The sequence below is a fragment of the Lontra canadensis genome, unplaced genomic scaffold, assembly GCF_010015895.1.
Source record: "Lontra canadensis isolate GAN:19392208 unplaced genomic scaffold, GSC_riverotter_1.0 scaffold25, whole genome shotgun sequence".
Taxonomy (NCBI): Eukaryota; Metazoa; Chordata; class Mammalia; order Carnivora; family Mustelidae; genus Lontra; species Lontra canadensis.
In genome coordinates, this window is record NW_022631019.1 from 1,799,034 (window position 1) to 1,817,681 (window position 18,648).

Consider the following 18,648-nt stretch of genomic DNA (forward strand, 5'->3'; position numbering starts at 1 on the left):
ACCCGGCACGATCTCGTTTGTGTAATGAAACTTCTTTCTTCCAAAAGGTTTTAAAAAAACCTTGATTGCTATCCACCACCACCAACCGCCCCTCTCCCCCCACCCCGGCTCCCGATCTCAAATAAGCTGGGTCCACATTTCCCTAATAATTCATCAAACATTTGCGGGCTAATTGCTTTCCACACACAATAGTCCAGAATCAAATGTCTGACTTTTCATACTCTCTGCTGTGGTGGTCACCCCCTTGCCCCCCAACAGCCGCCCCCTCCCAGCTAAACTCAGAATCGCACAGAAAGAAAATGCAAAAATGTTCCTCACTAAGATAATTATCATAAAAAATCTTTTATCCCAGCCCCAGCTAAATGCGGAGGCCCCTTATCGCGGCAGGAACTTGGAGTGGGCCCTCCAGCGCTTTTGAGGCTCAGTCTGGCAGATTAGTATGTAGATGCCACATAATTGTGTCCCCCTCGGCTCTCTGAAGCCATTAGGCACTGACTTATTTTTCTGTTACATTCCTGCTCGGCCATGAAAAGTTGCTGATAGAACAGAGAGACCGCCAGGCACACACCTGACACACGCCACGATGGGCGGGCACACCCGGGTCCAGTCCGCGTTGGGAGGACACGGGGCTTCCCCAGCTCGCGGACCCCATGGACTCCCAGCGGGTTCAGATGAAAGGAGTTCAGTTTTGAATTACAATTTTTGCATGCTGCCGTCAGGGGCAGGGGCCTTTGCCGGGGAGCAAGGTTCAGGTACACGCAGAAGAAACAGCGTCCCGGGTCCCCGGCCCACGGGGCCAGAGCAGGGACAGAGCGCGCGGGGCCTGCAGCTCTGAGCCCAGGAAGGCTCTTCCCCAGCCGCAGCTTTGTAAAGGAGCGCGCCTCCAATGCCCCGGCAAGTGACTCAGAGCAGAGGGAAGCCACTTTCGCATTCATTAGTTCCAGCGACTTTCTATTTTGTTTTTACGCTCAGTAGAGAAGGGAAAGATTTCTCTTTCGGGAAAGCTTCTTGCTCTTGGGAGAAAATAAAGAAAATAATTTCCATTCAAATGTGCTTTTCTTTTGAGAAAGGCTCAAAATTGTTAACTCCCCCCACCATAGAAAGTCAAGAGGATACAGTAAATTGCATATAAAGCGCACCAGACAGATTATAATACAATATAACACAACATAACATACGCGACAACACGGCCGGCTGCAGTAGCATATGATACAATGTAACACAATACAGCCAGAGGAGAACGGTCGCTCTTAGTATTTTTTTTTAACATGGAATTATCGTGCTGGGCAGTTGGACCACACGGGCAGGGTCCATCCTTCCTGGGGCATCTAGCGAGCCCCAAGCGTGGACGCTTTGCGCCCGCCTTACCTGCGTGAGGGAAGCTGGGACCCCTGTCCACACCATAGCACAGGGTGAGGGAGGGGCGGGTGTCGAGGCTCACCCACCGCCAGCCCCCGGCTCCATCCTTCACCCTCGCAAACTTGGGTCCGTGGAGGGATGAGGGCGAGGAGGGCGCCTTTTAACCCCCCCACCCCACCCCATCTGTTTAACGGCCTCAGGACGTCCTCACATGCTGTCACCGCGGCAATGGGCTCAGTTTTCATTTTAAGTCCAAATTCCAGATCGAAACTGAGATAGTGGAGTTGGTTGGTGGTACGGATGGGTGGGGTTGTCCTTTCTTCTCGTCTTTGTTTTCAAATTTCAACTCCTGTGACTGTTCTCAGTTGGGTCCAGAAAGAGTCAACTACCAACGGGCATTTCGAACTGACTCACGGCGCCGGTGGCGGTGGGAGGCCCCAGGAAGTCAGAACAAACCCACAGGGGCGGCTCTGAGGGGTCGAGGCATCCGGCTCCGTTCTGAAATGGTGTTCTCGGTCCTCAGATGGGGAGGAAATCCACATTTCTAAAGATGACGAGGGCCCGCGGGGGAATGCCAGGCCGTTCCGAGCGCACACGCCACGTCTGGCGCTGCACTGGGCCCCTCGCGGGAAGCTGGGATGCTGCCACCGCACTTCCCGGGCCCCGCCCGGCGGCTCAGCTCCGGTTACACAGCCCTGCCGCCTGCTCTCTGGGTGTCCCGGCCTCCGTTTACTGGTCGCCGGGCGGGCATAGAGTCTGCCCCTGGGCGCGTGGATGGCGTCTGTGCACCAACAGCAGGAAGCTCCTAGCCGGGGCCTGCTGTGCGGCGGCCTCAAGGCCTCGGGTGTCCCCACTGCCGGACACGTTCTTTTCCCAGGAGGCGTTTCTCCGGAAGGGTTCACACATGAATTTGACTTTGGAGGCAACGCTGTGTAGACGTGGCAGGGGGCGGGGCGTGGGGGGCCTATGTCGTGATGAACGTCGTCTGCAGACTTAGTGGCCAGCAATGCACGCTGCTCCCTGGGGACCGGCTGCTGCTTGGATGGGTTTTGTTCGAGAACCTTCTCTGTCCTTGTGCTCCAGGCAGCCCCAGGCCCCACGGCTCCTGTGCCTCTGGCCATGGCTGTGCCTGGGTGCTGCTGGCCTCGGTGTTGGCAAACATACCCTCCCTGTGTCCCCCAGCCCAGGGTCTGGGGTCTGCGTGGACTGCCAGACCTTGCCTCCTTCCCCTCCATTTTGCAGCTCAGCATCTGTCTGGGGCAAGTGCCAGGGGCAGCCTTGCTGGGAGATGTCTGGGGCAGAGACTTCCAAGCCCAGAGGCTCAAACCCATGCTCTCAGTCCCAGACTGCCAGCCTCAGCGCAAGCTGCTGTTGCGTATTTGTGTTGAATTCCTCCAAACACTTCCTTGACATCAGGCTGTCCCTTGTGAGCCGGCCAGGACGCCTGGACCTGCACTGGAGCCCACCCGGCCCATCCCTGAGGCCCTTCCCTGGGACCCAGAGAGCTACTCCCTCACACAGACATGAACAGAACATGAAGTCACACTGTGCCTCTGACAGTGTCATCCAAGCCCTGGGGACCCAGCCAGGGGCAGCCCAGAACCAGCTCCCACAGAGTCAGCCTCATGACGTGGGGGGGATCCGGTGGAGATGCCGGCTGTGACCAGACATCGGGAGCCACGCCTCCAGCCTTAGTCTCAGGGAAGCTTCTAGTCATGAGCAGGAGGCCCTCACTCTCCCCAGCCCTCTCCCCTAACCCCCTGCCTGGGCTGCAAAGATCCCCCACCCTCTCCTCGGCACTCAGAAGGTTATGGTGGTCTCTCTGACAGGGGAGGAGGCGGGGACAGCCCCCTTCTGCCCGCCCCCATCTCCCTGCCTCCTTGGCTTTGACATCCCTCAGGGTTAGGCCATTTCGGTGAACAGTCAGCCCAAGGTCACCACGGCTCAGCTCTGCACGTGCGCATGTGCTCACACACATACACATTCACACGCAGACACGTTCTCAAACATATACTCACATGGTCACAGAGACACACACATGCACACAGGTGCACACACACCCACACATTCACACACATACACGCGTGCACATATACACATATGCTCCGATGCACTCACACTCTGCACACATGACGTGTGATCAGCCTCACACAAATGTGTGTGCATAGCGTGCGCGCCCGTGTACACGTGACGCACACATGCCCACACGTGTGCACTGAAGTGTACATTCAGATGTGCAATGTAAGTGTGTGCACTGACACAGCATGCACACCCGCCCTCACACGCACTGCACATGCATGAACACGTGAACACACGCCAAGACAAATTTTCCCACGTGTAGCCACATACAGAAGCACGCTCACACTCACACAAACAAGTGTGGAGGCACAAATATTCCTACACATTCTTGCAGAGACACACAGACGTGGATGCAGGTATGTTCGAATGCAAACACTCACGCACCCCCTGTGTCACAGCTGCACACCCATGCTCACACACACACTCACACCCCAGAGTTACACGCCTGCGCCCGAGCACACGTGCATTCTCATGCTCACTACCAGCACACACATGCACACCTTTCCATGCATCTGTGCAAGACCTTCTATGCACACGTTCTCTCCCCGCCTGGGGCAGGGAGGGGGCATCCGCTCTGCAGAGGAGCTGCTGCCGGCCGTCGCCCGGGGTGGGGCCTGGGGATGGGCCCAGAGGTCGTCTCCCCGGGGAAATTTACGGCCTGGAACTGACTGTTTGGCTTGGCGCGGTGGTCAGGATCTTGTCTCGTAAACTTAATAATAGCTGCCCCCCCTTTTAATTTGTTTGACCTTGACGACAGTAATTTATGAGGCACATTAGGGCTCCGCCGCGTGTTTTCTCCTAATTCATAAACAAAGCACTCGCCAGCTTCCTTCTCCACTCCCTGGTGTGGGGCCTTATCAAGCCCCGGGTGGCCTCCTGCCATGCAGGGTGGGGCCCAGGCCTTCTCCCATTCTGATGGCGCAGACACGGGACCTGGGGCAGCCACGCCAAGGTCCGGGAAGCGGGGACAGGAGGGAAGCAGGAGTGGAACAGCACCGTCCCCCTGCCTCCTGCCGCGGGCCGGGGGGCCCGGGTCCCATCTCGTGCTCCCCACCCACCTCCTCTCCTCTCTTCCTAGCAGAGGAGCCCACTTTCCGCTGTGACGCCTGTGACGAGCTCTTCCAGTGCAAGACAGACCTGCGGCGCCACAAGAAGTACGCGTGCGGCTCGGTGGGGGCCCCGCTCTACGAGGGCCTGGCCGACGAGCTCAAGCCGGAGGGGCTTGGTGGCGGGGCGGGCGAGCAGGCCCACGAGTGCAAGGACTGCGAGCGGATATTCCCCAACAAGTACAGGTGCCGCCCCCCTTCCCCGCCACGCCCCTCCCCCAGCCTCCGGTCCCCCCAGGAGCGGCCCCTGAAGACTCACTCAGCCCTGGTGGCACAGAGGGAAAGCTGGAAAAGACAGGGGTCTGTCCTTGTCCCTCAGCCCTGTCCACACTGACGCGCGAGGAACTCCAGGGACAGGTGGAGACAGGGTCCTCTCCCGTGTGGCACACCTCAGGGCCAGGAACCTCCAGACGACTCACCCAGCACCAGACCCAGTAGGCCCCAGAGCTGCAGAGCACAGGGGATCCCGGCTCTGTCTGTGAAGGCCAGGCCCCGGTCCGAGCCCCCACCCCTAGAAGATCCACAAGGGGCTGGCAGAGATATCGCTGGCCCAGCCATTCCGCAGGCAGGGATGTCTCCATGGAGACAGGCTAGGAGGAGAGTGAGAGATGCAGGCCACACCCCGGGATGTGCAGGGTCCGAGCCCCAAGAGACTTCCGAAGCAGGGTCTGAGACCAGCATGGGGTGGGGGGTGGCAGCACCCTGCTGCCTGGGGACCCATGGAGTGCCCTGACCCTCTGGACACACAGGACTCCTTTTCACACAGTGTGCAGGGGCTCGCAGGAGCCACCCAAGGGTCCCTGATCCCCCACCCCAGGCACCGGCCTCTGCCCCCCACAGATGGACCCCAGCTGTCCTGGGAGGCTTCACAGACACGGGCACGGTGAGCCAGGCCTGCTCTGCTGGCTGCTCACGGTCAGCCTAGAACTGAGCTGAGCTGAACTGAGGCACGAGCTGGCCCTCCCCTGGGAAGTGGGGACCCCGAGGACTCATGGCAACCCGAAGGAAGGATGAACCTTCTGGGCTTTGTGGGGAGAGAGCCAGGACTGAGGTCCCAGCTCCAGGCAAGTCTGAAGGCTTTTCCGCGTGGGCCCCTCCTCCGGCCTCTGAGAATGTCTCTTGGACAGCCTGGCAAGGTCAGAGTAAAACCCCATCCGGTCACTAAGTGGCTGTGGTGTCGCCGGGAACCGGACGCCAATCCCACCGTGGCCTCCCCGGGGATGGGAAACCCTGCACCCCGAACAGATGACAGAGAACATGAGCATTTGGGCGAATCCCGGCTGAGGCCCTCTGCGGTAAGCGCAGATCAAGAGGGTCCGTGTTTTCTTTACATAAACACATAAATCACAATTAGCAACAGGGAAAAAGATTCAGTCCGGCAGTGCTCCAGAACCAAGCGCTTCTGATGGGAACGGATGGCTGGGCCCGTAATTAACGGGCCGTGATGTATTGCTGCTTTGCTCCCGGAGATTAACGGTCACACCTGGGACAGGAGGGGGAACAGGACGTCCCCCAAGAGGAGGGGGTCAGGAGCTGCTCCTTCATCCAAGTGCAGCCGCCCCTGCCCAGCAGCTGGGCTCTCCCCACCTTATCGGGCCCCAGAGGGAGACCCACCCGCTCGCCCCCGGCCCACCTCCCTGGTGTGTAAGTGGTGAGGGGGCCAGGGCTGGCCTTGGGTTTTCTGCGCCCCGCCCCCACTCCGGGGCTCAGGGCAATGTCCGTAGCTTCAGCGCCCCTTTTCCGAGGCCCAAGGTCAGCCTCAAGGTTAAGATCATCTTGAAGAGCAGCCGGGCATTGTGAGCTGGGGTCCTGCCTGGCTTCTGGCTGCCTGGAGGAGTGGTCTTGGAGGAGGGCCCGGCTTCTGCCCCCTGTGCGGTGGGAGGGCCGTCTCTGCCCCTCCGTCCCGCTGGCCTGTCTGGAGAGGAGGTGACCAGACCCGCTGCGGGGACTCCCTCTCCTCTCCAAGCGGGCAGGGGGCCGGGGGGCTGCTACGCAGCGAGGCAGGTGGGCGCCCAGTGATTCCTGGCCCCGTCCGCATGCAGCCTGGAGCAGCACATGGTTGTGCACACAGAGGAGCGGGAGTACAAGTGCGACCAGTGCCCCAAGGCCTTCAACTGGAAGTCCAACCTCATCCGCCACCAGATGTCCCATGACAGCGGCAAGCGCTTCGAATGTGAGAACTGCGTAAAGGTAACCGGCCCTGCACCTGCGGCTCAGCCCGCGCCCCGCCCCGCAGACACGCAGGCGAAGTGGGCAGAGCCCGTAAGAGGCCGGAAGCCCTTTGGGTCTCGGGTTTGCCCGGGAAGGAGGAAGAAGCACAGGTCACACAGCTTGGGAGGAGGTCAGGGAGACCAGACATTGTCCTCTCTGCCCCCACCTGTGTGTCCGAGCTCGTCCACCTAAAAATGCGTTCTGGGCTCCCGCTTTGACGGCCGCAGCTCCCTTAGGAGTCATTGTTGGAGACACAGAGTCTGTGGGAGGCTTGGCAGCTCCCCTGAGGTCATGGGGCGGGGGTCACCCTGACAGCAGAGACCCGTCCCGGCCAGGCTCAGCAGCAGTGAGAGCCCCACCCAGGGGCCAGAACTGGGCCGACAGGGGAGTGAGCCCTGACGTCTGTCCCCGCAGGTGTTCACCGACCCCAGCAACCTGCAGCGCCACATCCGCTCCCAGCACGTGGGAGCCCGCGCTCACGCCTGCCCTGACTGCGGAAAGACATTCGCCACCTCTTCGGGCCTCAAGCAGCACAAACACATCCACAGCACGGTCAAACCTTTCATATGTAAGTGGTCCCCACCCCCACCGGCCTCCCCTCCCCCTCCACTGCCTCCCTGTCCCCAACCTGGCCTCCCCGTCCCCATCGGCCTCCGTCAACAGTTGTCGGAGGCCAGGTACAGGTGGGAAGTCCCCGGGGTCTCCCCTCTGCTGGACCCGTCCTTGCTCAGAAACCTCTGCCAAGTAGGGCCCAGGGTCCGGACCCCCCCCCCACCCCCTGGACTGCCTCTTCCCCACCCTGCTCTGCTGCACCTGCTCTCCTGGTCACCCATCTCTCTCTTGCTGGGGTCTCCTTTTCTCCTCCTGCTCTACCTGGCTCCTCCCCATCGCTTACCTCCACAATGGCCAGAGGGGATGGTGAGAGGTGGGGAAGGACCATTTCAGCCTCCTGGGTCCTGTGGAAGGAGCCCGCAGTCCAGGCGCCGTGTTCCGTCTACTCTCCCCTGCACCCACACCCCAGCCTGAGCTCTGGGAGGCATAGGAACCCCAGCGGCACCGCTGAGCCCTGCGCATCCCCACAGCAGCCTTCAGGGCACCTGTGTACCCCCTGCACGGCCCGGGAAGCAGGCGTCAGCTGTAAACGCCCTGTGGCCACAGCACCTACGTACGGCGCGGGAGACAGGCTAAGCCGCACGCACAGTAACGGCGCACGGGCCCCGCCTGTCAGCCCGGAGGCGGTGCCGCAAGGTTCAGAGGTTCTCCGAGCGCCCGGGTCAGCGCGGGGGTCCCGGCCCCGTGAGCATGGCGGGAGCCAGGACGGCTTGTCAAAAGAGCAGCAGTCCAGCGGAGACCTGGAGGAAGGGCAGCTGGGAGCCGAGGGGGCGCCTGTGGGACGGGGGTGCTCGGGCGGGGACAGGAACAGAGGGAGCTTGAGGCCGGCATATTTGGGGGAACAGGTGAGGGGGACAGTAGAAGAGTGGACAGAGGTGACAGGGACCCGGGCTTGGGGGCCATGGGAGCCAGCGCAGGGGCGTGAACCTTATTCTCGGTGGGTCTGGAAGCCACAGAAGAGTCTTTTCTACCCGGGAGCTGACAGTCATACGAGATTGCACTGAGCCGTAATTTCATATGATTTGCAGGGTCATCCTCCCCACGAGGTCACTCAGGGTCACCATCCCCACAAGGTCACGCAGGGTCACCGTCCACTCGAGGTCATTCAGGGTCATCATCCCTATGAGGTCACATGGGGTCACCACCCACACGAGGTCACACAGGGTCGCCGTCCCCACAAGGTCGCACAGGGTTGTCATCCACATGAGGTCACATGGGGTCATAGTCCACATGAGGTCATACAGGGTCACCATCCATTCGCGGTCATGTGGGGTCACCACCCCCACAAGGTCGCATGGGGTCATCATCTCCGTGAGGTCACACAGGGTCACCGTCCCCACAAGGTCACGTAAGGTCACCATCCCTGCAAGGTCGCACGGGGTCACCATCCACACAAGGTCATGTGGGTCACCATCCCCAGGTCTTGCAGGTCCATCACACGAGGTCACACGGGTCACCGTCCCCAGGTCGCCCGGGGCCATCACACGAATTCTGCTGAGTCATCACCTCCTGGGAGCTTGTGCGGGTTGGTCACCTGGGTCATGGGGGGTCGTCCCACACACCATCTCACAGCGGACTTCAGAATCCAACCAAGGAGGGGCCGCACTGTCTCCACCTGACAGAGGAGACTGAGGTCATAGACATGAAGTGACCAGGTGTTCATGCCACGCTGCGGAGCAGGGACTCTAGCCCTGCCCTGGCCCCAGGGCCTGGATGAGGGGCTGGGACCCCTCGGACCCCATGGCATCAAGGGGCTGGGCTTGGGGTGGATTCCTGCTGCCATTCAGCTGTAGGACACCTGCCACAGAGACCACATGCCGACTAGCCGGTCCGGCCTTTGTTGCATGGCTGGGCCGTGCCCTCCTCCTACCCCCTGTCTCCAGCCCAAGCTTCCAGTGCCCTGCTGGAGATGACCGGAAACCAGTGTTCCTGGGTCACCAGCCCGTCCCTGGTCAGCGGCAGGTTCTAGAGGGAGAGGGTGAGCGGTGGTGCCACAGGGCCTGGTCCCTCGAGGAGGGGGTCAGGAAGCGGCAATGTGGCTAGGGGTGGGAGCTGGGGGCTGTGATGGGGACCAGAGATGTGTGTCCTGCTTTCTGTGCGTGAGGGTCCCCGGAAGTCCCACCGTGGGGCCTCAGATGACAGCCTGGGGTTTTGAAGTGAGCTCAGGAGCAGGAAATTGTACAAACAGGTTCAACGGTCACTGCCTCACTGGGCACCTAGACACAAGGTCCTGTGGTCTCCTTGGAGTGAAGTCTCCTTGGAGGGTGTTTAATAACGGAAGTTCTAGGAACCATGGTGCTCTGCCAGGCCCCGAGCCCACTGTTTCCACGGCCTGCACAGAGGCTGCACGGGGACGAGCAGAGCACGGGGGGCATGACCCCGCCCCGGCCGTGTGGCACACTCACCAGGGTGTCTCAGCTTTTGGCTAACGGGTGAGGCTACAGAGAAAAGCCCAGGCGTGGCCGGGGGGCCTGCGGGACATGTCATTCGGATAGGGTGGCACAGATTTCAGAAAGTGGGCATGTGAGATGTGATGGCACGTCCTGCAGGCCACGACCGAGTGTGCCTTGGGCCACGGTCAAGGGCCATGCTGGGCTTGGGGAAACAACTCTGCACCCCAGTGCGTGGCCCCTTGCAGGACAAACGGGTGGCTCAGAGGGCACGAGCCCACGGTGACACCATCACTAGTGCGCACAGACGGGAGCCCCCTCAGATCTGCACTACAACCCAGCGAGAAGCCTGAGCCCGCCCCTCACCGAGCGCACAGCCGAGGCCGCGCTCTCTCCCAGCGGCACCTCTCGCACTGGGGGCCGGGTGTGCGCGGGGGCGTGCGGGAGGCACGTGGGCGGTCAGCCTGCTTGTGGGCTCTCCACAGAAGGACATGCTCTAGAGTGAGTGTGTGTGCATCCAGCCGCTGTCCCCACAGGGACAGGAACGGCTGGGGGCGGTGGGTAGGGCCCCTCTGCCAGGTGCTGCCCTTGCGTCTAGGGCCCTGGGCTGGCTGCCCAGGCTTTTGTAGGCCCCGTGGGCAGCCAACCTCTCTCTGCCATCTGTGAGTGGCTGGTGTTCTGGGTCCAGGACCTGTCTGATCTGTCTGTAGCCCCAGCACTTCTGCCAGACCCCTCCATCCTGTGAGCAAAGGGCTGGGCCCTGAGGGTCCCAGGCTCCCCACCACAAGGCGCGATGTTAGCCCAGGGCCCTTCTGGGAGCTGCCCCAGGCGAGGGCCCTGGTCGGGGACAGTTTCCAAGCTCAGGTTGGCCGCAGCCATGAACCAAGCCCTGGTGAGCTGGGCCAGGGTTGCAGTGAGGGGTCACATGTTTGGCCAGTGAGGCCTGAGCCAAGGAAAGGCCTGGCTGCCCCGAGACCCGGTGGGCGACCTGAGTCTATTTCTAGACCGGCCATGGGGCTCAGCTCCCCTGGGTCAGCCACCTCCCGAAGAAGGTAGGTTTGATCTGAGAAGGCCACACTTTCCCCCTCAGCCTTGAGAATGTCCCACCACATGGACGATGGGGAGGCAGGGCCCTTAACATGCGTAGATACCGCGCCGAGAGAAGCGGGTGACGTGGGGCCAGAGCACCGGCGCAAAGAGTGGGACAGCGGGCAGTCGGGACCGGTGATGGACGAGAGACAGGAGCGAGCCGCCGTTCCCACGGGCTGCACCTAGGAAGCTAGTTGTCCTGCAGAGATACGCATGCAAGTGCGTGAGCGTGAGTGTGCGTGTGTGGTCCTCCCTTTCTGGTTAGAAAAACAAGAAGAGAAAGAAAGAAAAGCTGGTGTTTCGCTGACAACCTTGAACTCACCCGCCACGGGGGACACGGCCAGGCGGGGTCCCCGAGGCCGCTGGGGCCTGGTGTTCAGCTCTGGCTGGCGCTGCCTGCCCCCTCCCGTCAAGGACAGAGGCCGGTGCCCATCAGCCTGAGCCTGGCTCACTTCTGCGTCCCAATCTCAGGGGGCTACACTTCCCTCAAACACGCCCCCAGCTTCTAGCCAGGCCCAAACAATAAGCAGCACACAGCACCAGGAGCCGTGCTCCCAGGCCCAGATACCCTGACTAAGAATCCCTGAGCGAGCCGGTCACTCCGAGGCCCCCTTCCCAGGACAGAAAGCGGGAGAGCTCTGGTGGTTGGTGTTTCCTCTCCCCACTGGGACAGCGCCACGGAGGGGGTCAGGGAGTGGCAGGGAACTCTGGGGGACTGGAGCAGGTGCACACATGGCCACACGCTGTGGCTCCGACCCCTGGGGAGTGATTTCAGGAGACCTGGGCCCCCACGTTACAAACACTGCCGGGACAACTGGCGCAGAGAGCAGACGCGCCCCGGCTTCTGTGTGGAGGTTGAGGAGCCTGAGATTGGTCCAAGTGGGAAGGCGCGGGTGATCTTCACTACTCAGCTGGCCCCTGGAGGCCAGCCCCGGGTTAGGGTGTGCACACACACACACACATGTGTGTGTGCACACGCATGCAGGCACATGTGCAGATGGGCACACACATACATGAAACGCACATGCACGCACATTCATGACGTGCATACATGCGTGTGCCTGTGTACATGTACACACAGGCATGTGAGCAGGCACACACATATGTGAGCACACCTACACGTGCATGCACACACGCGTGCCCATAGGTGCACGTGCACACATCCAAGAATTGTGCAGATGCATATATGTGCACACCTACACCCACGAGCCCATAGGTACAGGCATACACGTGCAAACACGCATGCAGACACTTGTGTGCACACCCACACGCGCATGCACACGTGCGCCCACCGGGTGTGTACACTCGTGCAAGCGTGCGTGCAGACACACATGCGCACACCGGCTTACACAATACCGTGTGCCATGCGCACACACACACACACGTGCAGACGGCTCCGGATCGCGGGCCCGCAGCACCCAGCCCCCCTCCCCCAGCAAGGTTTCCCGGTAATTTCATACCGTGTTTGTGTTTGCTTCCTGCTGACGCTTTAGGTGAGGTCTGCCACAAATCCTACACCCAGTTCTCCAACCTGTGCCGGCACAAGCGGATGCACGCCGACTGCCGCACGCAGATCAGGTGCAAGGACTGCGGACAGATGTTCAGCACCACCTCCTCCCTCAACAAACACCGGCGCTTCTGCGAGGGCAAGAACCACTACACGCCAGGTGGCGTCTTTGCCCCAGGCCTGCCCTTGAACCCCAGCCCCATGATGGACAAGGCGAAGCCCCCCCCCGGCCTCAACCACGCCGGCCTGGGCTTCAGCGAGTACTTCCCGTCCAGGCCGCACCCGGGCAGCCTGCCCTTCTCAGCGGCGCCCCCCGCCTTCCCCGCCCTCGCTCCGGGCTTCCCGGGCATCTTCCCCCCGTCCCTGTACCCCCGGCCACCGTTGCTACCTCCCACGCCACTGCTCAAGAGCCCCCTGAACCACACCCAGGACGCCAAGCTCCCCAGCCCCCTGGGGAACCCGGCGCTGCCCCTCGTCTCCGCCGTCGGCAACAGCGGCCAGGGCGCCATGGTCGCCACGGGACCCGAGGACAAGCTCGAGCATCGCCTAGAGGACTCCTACACTGAGAAGCTCAAGGCGAGAGGCAGCGACGTGTCGGATGGCAGTGACTTTGAGGACGTCAACACCACGACAGGGACTGACCTGGACACAAGCACGGGCACGGGCTCGGACCCGGACAGCGACGTGGACAGCGACCGGGATAGGGCCAAGGACAAGGGCCAGGTGGCAGAGGGCGAGCCCGAGCGCGGGGGCGGCGCGGCGCCCCCGGGGGCCCCGAACAGCCTGGGTGAGGCGCCCGTCTTCTACTCCCAGCACGCCTTCTTCCCGCCGCCGGACGAGCAGCTGCTGGCGGCCCCCGGCGCTGCAGGCGACTCCATCAAGGCCATCGCCTCCATCGCGGAGAAGTACTTCGGCCCCGGCTTCGTGGGCATGCAGGAGAAGAAGCTGGGCTCGCTGCCCTACCACTCCGTCTTCCCCTTCCAGTTCCTGCCCAACTTCCCCCCGGCCCTCTGCCCCTTCGCGGACCGCTCCCTTGCCCACAACTTGCTGGTCAAGGCCGAGCCGAGGTCACCCCGGGACGCCCTCAAGGTGGGCGGCCCCAGTGCCGAGTCCCCCTTCGACCTCACCACCAAACCAAAAGAGGCCAAGCCCATGCTGCCCGTGCCCAAGGCGCCCCCGGCCCCGGCGTCCGGGGAGGAGGAGCCGCTGGACCTGAGCATCGGCGGCCGCGCCCGAGCCGGCCAGAACGGAGGGGGGCGAGAGCCGCGCAAGAACCACATCTACGGGGAGCGCAAGCTGGGGACCGGGGATGGGCTGCCCAGGGCGTGCCCGGCGCAACTGCCCCAGCAGCCGTCCCTGCACTACGCCAAGCCGTCGCCCTTCTTCATGGACCCGATCTACAGGTATTAACACGCCCCGCCTTCACCTGCTCTCCCAAGGGCCCTCGAGCCGGCCAGGCGGCAGCGCTGACGGCTGCTGGACCTCCCAGCCTCCCCTCCAACCCCACCCGGGTCCCCTTCTGTCTGCAGCCACCTTCTCCCGATAAACCCTGCCTCCTCCCAACCTTTCCTCTGTTCCCAGCGCCTGCACTTCCCCAAGGCCACCCTGGGGGGGGCCCTACCAGCCCCGGGAGCCACAGAGGGGGTTTCCGGTGGCCCAGCAGAGAGCAGAGTCTCCGGAGGGGAGGACAGGGAGGAGGAGGTGGTTGCAAACATCAGCCCCAGCCCTTTGGTAGCCCTCCCAGGGAGGGGCCAGCTGAATCCCTCCCCTCCCCCATCTCTGGGCGGGCTTAGATCAGGTGGGTGTATTAGGTGGGAGGGGTCTCGCCTCCCCATCACGCAGGTCCTACGGGTGCTGTGCCTCGGGCTGAGCCTTGAGGAGAGAGGGCTGTGCCCATGGTGGGCCTTGGGAGGGAGGCCTGGTGGGGCGGGAACCGTGCCCGGCTGGGACAGGGGCCTGCGTGCAGACACACGTGCGTGTACACCCCGTGTTTAGGGAGCATGGGAGCACGAGGCCTGCATTCCCAAGGGGCCAGCAGCAGCCTGGTGGTGGGGGTGCAAGTGGGGAGCCCGGATCTACGAAGGTGCACGTGGGACAAAATGATACCAGCAAGACAGCCACTGGGTGGGAGGTGGGCGGAGGAGAGGCCAGGCCAGGTCCTGCCCACTGCACTCAGCAGTGGGTCTAGGGGCCATGGGCTGAGGAGGCGATGCCTGTGCCCCAGCTTTGCCCGTAGACACCTGCAAGATGTCCGACAGCAGGGTCGCCCCACATCATCTCCCTGCACACAAGCCCATCAAGATAAACAAGAATGGGCGTTTGAAGGGCTCTCCCCAGGCAAAGCTGTGGGTGACCCCAACTGCCTGGAAGCAGGCTGGCCCCTGGGGCTAGGGGTGGGGACCCTCCCCTACTCCCGGGGGACTCCCGGGAAACCCCGCACTGTGCCCGCAGGCCAGCCCCCAGATCCTGTTCCCTTCACACACATAACCCACCATCCTCCATCCCCCGGGTTTAGGGAACCCTAACACCACCAGGCTTCAGAGCAAGATGCCCGCCAAGCCAGCCTCCCGCACAACCAACACTGCCTCTCCAGGAGAGGACCCCTCCCAGCCTCCCCTCTCCCTCTCCCACCGTCCAGGCTGGGGGTCCTGCGGGGCTCCTCCCAGGGGGCTGTGCTGTCTTCTTGCAGCTCACGCTCCACTCCATCCCCCCACACACTCCGTCCTGCTCTCCCGCTGTCCCAGCCGGGCCCTGGTGGGAGGCCACATTAGAGCGAGGCCCTCATGCGTCCCAAAGGGAGCAGCTGGTGTAGGACATGCTCAGAGGGGCCATGTCTGCATGTGGGGACATGGCCGGTGTCCCCAGACGGCGCTTTGTGACTCTCTGCCTCCGCGAGGAGACCGAGGCTGGCGTTGCCAGGAGGGATCTCAGGCCCCCCCCCCCGGCCACTTTCTCTGTGACGTGCGGAGTTGTCACCAGCACTTGGAAAACATTCTAGAATCATCCTCTCCAGCTGCCCTTGCGAGGGTTTAGGTAGACCCTATCTAGCCACCACAGGGAGGCCCCGGCGACCCCCTGGGGAGACTCGTGGGGGGGGGGTCCAGGCCCCGGTGTGGTGACGGGGAGCACGTGCAGGCTGTAGAGCGCGATCAGACAGGGGCCGGCTCGGAGGCCGTGGAGCTGCAGGTGGGCTCCGTCACTGTCAGGTGGGACGTGTCAGGTGAGACACAGTAATCGGGGGCCACGGAAGCAGGGGCCCCTGCCCCGTGACTGGGGGGCTCAGGGGACACTGTCCCTGCTCAGCCCCGGGCGGCTCGGTGAGGTACGTAACCCTCAGTGGTGTTGTCCAGCAGGGTGGAGAAGCGGAAGGTGACGGACCCCGTGGGAGTCCTGAAGGAGAAGTACCTGCGGCCGTCCCCGCTCCTCTTCCATCCCCAGGTAAGGCCCCGGGGCGCCAAGCCTGCTGGGAGGGCGCGCCTTGGGACCCCAATGCTGGGGCCTTCCAGTAGGGCCGCCCAGGCAGGCTGGTCTCTGCAGGGTCTGGCCCCGAGCGCCCATCCAGGCAGACCTCAGCCTCCCTGCCTGTCAGAGGCCCACAGGGATTCTCTCCCACAGCCCTTATGGGTCACCACGAGGCCAAAGAGGGTGAGAAGGGCCCGGACGTGTGACGACGGAGGGTGGTGCTCTGTGGGGCAGGCCCATGGGTCCCTCGGAGGTGGCCCAAGACCCCAGACTGTGGGGTGCTCACTGACCACAGCGCAGGCTCTCGGAGGGGCAGTGAGCGTCAGCAAGGCAGTGGACAAAAGCTCAGATGCAAGGAGTCCAAAAACCTGGAACGTGGGGGACAGACGTGAGCGGCACAGGTGTGAGCAAGATGCTTACAAAGGACCGGGAGCTCGGGGACCTGAGCGCAGCAGGCATGGGAGGGGGCACAGGGGGTGGGGAACAGGACAGAAGCAGATGGTTGGCCCCAAGGACAAAGGGTCTCAGGAGGTGGTGGGCAGGAGGGCCCCCCTCCCCCACAGCTGCGGGGCGGGCAGGGCTGACCACTAAGACTAAAGTTGGGGCTCTGGGAAAGAGAACCCCCAAGCCTGGGCTGTGGCCACACACCCCACCTATAGGCACCCGTGTCCAGACCCCGGCCTTGTCCCCACAGGGCGTAGGCACCGAGATGCCGCAGACACGGGGATGGGCAGCAAAGCCTGCCAGAGGCTCCCTGGTCCTGCCTGAGGGCCCAGCTGTGCCCCCTCCTCGGGACCCTGCCTTCTCCCCAGAGCCACAGTCTCCCCCACCCCACTTGGGGATCCTGGGAGCCAAACTGTGGGATGCCCTGAGCCAGACTCCGGACCAGGCCATTGTTCTCCGTGTTTCCCACCTCGGACACACATCCCCAGGTTGTGAAACCTGCCCCTGCCTGGGTTCACAGCTAAACTTAGTGCCTCCCATTGTTTCGCTGGGGCCGTGGGCTTTGCTTAATAACTTCCCCCGATTTTCCTCGGGTCAGGCTGGAAAAAGCCGACAAGGCCACCAGGCACATCCTGTGTTTGTGTTTGTGCAGGAGCCGGGCCGGGAGTATCGGGGATATCAGCTGGGGCAGAGCGGGCTGGGCGGCCGGACCCGGGCGGCCTCAGGGAGACCCACCCAGGCCTAAGGAGGGGAGGCCTGGCAGGAGGCCGGCGGCCCATTGTCCCTCTGCCCGCTCCCCCCGGCCCTGCTGCCCCTACTGCCTGCCCCTGGGCCCGAGCACGGGGCACGGGGAGGGGAGGAGGACTAGGAGGTCACCCAATTAAGTGGTCTGAGGTCAGGCCGTCACTTGGGCACGAAGACCAATGGGCTCTACGGAGCACGGGGCCGCTCCTCGTGATGTCAGCGCACGGCGGCCGGCAGGTGCTAGGCAGGACTTTGCCGGGGCCTTCGGTTTGGGAGGCCTGACACACGTGTGCAGCCCCGGGGGACAGGGCTGGCCCCTCAGCACTTCTGGAGCTCCAGGCAGTCTCTGTGTGGAGAGTTCCAGAACCTTCTAAGGCTGTGGCTAAGACTGAGACAGAGCCAGGTGGGCAGTGGCGCTGACACACCCGGGGTCCCCATCGTCCTGGCCGTGGAGGAGCCACCGCCGAGGCGCGAGACGGCTGCCCTCAGCCCATCAGCAGGGACAGGGTGGGCAGCGCAGGCGGGCAGCGTGTGTCTGAGGACGGCACAGGCACGCCCCGGGGGACAGAGCGGAACAGCAGCCCCTGCCCTGTCCTGGTCCCAAACCCCGAGCCCTCAGGGACAGGCGCCGTCTGGGGCTCTGATCACAGCTCTGCCCGCCAGGTGGAAATGGCCAGGGCCGCAGCCCCAAGTCCTCCCCGAGCAAGCCCTCAGCGTCTCCAAGGCCTGGAGAGGTGGCTCCTCTTGTCCTTGTCACCACATCCCGCGCTGCGTCCCGTGGCCTCCTGCTCTGGCAGTTCAGCTGGCAGCATCTGGCTCTGGGCTGCGGGACCCCTGGAGAACTCTGCTGGCAATCATGGCCCAGACCCGCGGACGCTTTTAACCCGGGATGCAGGGAGTTGCCTTATTCCAAGAGACACAGACAGACAGAGAGACAGACAGACAGAGAGAGGAGAGAAGAGCAGAATGTGATTCTGTCCAGGAGTGTCAGGCCAGCAGGATGGTGCTGGGGGGGTTTCCAAATCTGGGGACTGCCACCGCGAGGCTGCAGTCTGCCCCCGCCCCACATGCCCCGGGACAGGCAGAGAGGCGAGCTGGCAAAGGCTGGTTCCGGCTCCCCCGGCCTGGGCCCCGGGCTGACACGGGGCTTCCAGGAAAGGACAGGGCAGGGCTGGACACAGGAAGCAAGAGTGTCCGCCAGGAGGCCAAGAAGCCCCAGAGAGGGCTGGTTGCACCCCCAGCTTCTGGCAAGCTTCTGGCCCTGGCCCAGCAGGGGACGTGCCTGGTCCCAGGGTACCCCGGGGGGTGTCTGGGGGTGAGGCCAGCCTTCTCAGGAGGACCCACCGTGTCTCCCACCTCCTGCCAGCAGATGTCCGCCATCGAGACCATGACAGACAAGCTGGAGAGCTTTGCGGCCACGAAGGCGGACTCGGGCAGCTCCCTGCAGCCCCTCCCACACCACCCCTTCAACTTCCGGTCCCCGCCCCCCACTCTCTCGGACCCCATCCTCAGGAAGGGCAAGGAGCGCTACACCTGCAGGTGAGGCAGGCGTGGGGGCTGGCGGGCGGCCCTGGCCAGGCAGTCACAGGGGTCACCCTGTGGCCGTGAGCTCGGGCTTCCTGGAGGAACCATGACAGCCACAGCA

The 18,648-nt window shown here is 63.1% G+C and overlaps 1 protein-coding gene across 8 annotated transcripts in view; it reads left to right on the forward strand.

The window, feature by feature from the left end:
• PRDM16 (PR/SET domain 16) overlaps positions 1-18,648 on the forward strand; it is a 296,791-nt gene that overhangs the window by 265,398 nt on the left and 12,745 nt on the right. For 3 of the 8 annotated variants that reach the window (XM_032863208.1, XM_032863216.1, XM_032863215.1), the window contains 6 exons: positions 4,517-4,730; positions 6,587-6,734; positions 7,170-7,323; positions 12,331-13,756; positions 15,707-15,791; positions 18,373-18,542. In XM_032863208.1, coding sequence (XP_032719099.1) covers positions 4,517-4,730; positions 6,587-6,734; positions 7,170-7,323; positions 12,331-13,756; positions 15,707-15,791; positions 18,373-18,542 — 2,197 coding nt within the window. Of the gene's footprint in view, positions 1-4,516; positions 4,731-6,586; positions 6,735-7,169; positions 7,324-12,330; positions 13,757-15,703; positions 15,792-18,372; positions 18,543-18,648 lie in introns of all 8 variants that reach the window. The other 5 variants (XM_032863211.1, XM_032863213.1, XM_032863209.1 and 2 more) reach the window with 5 other exon arrangements.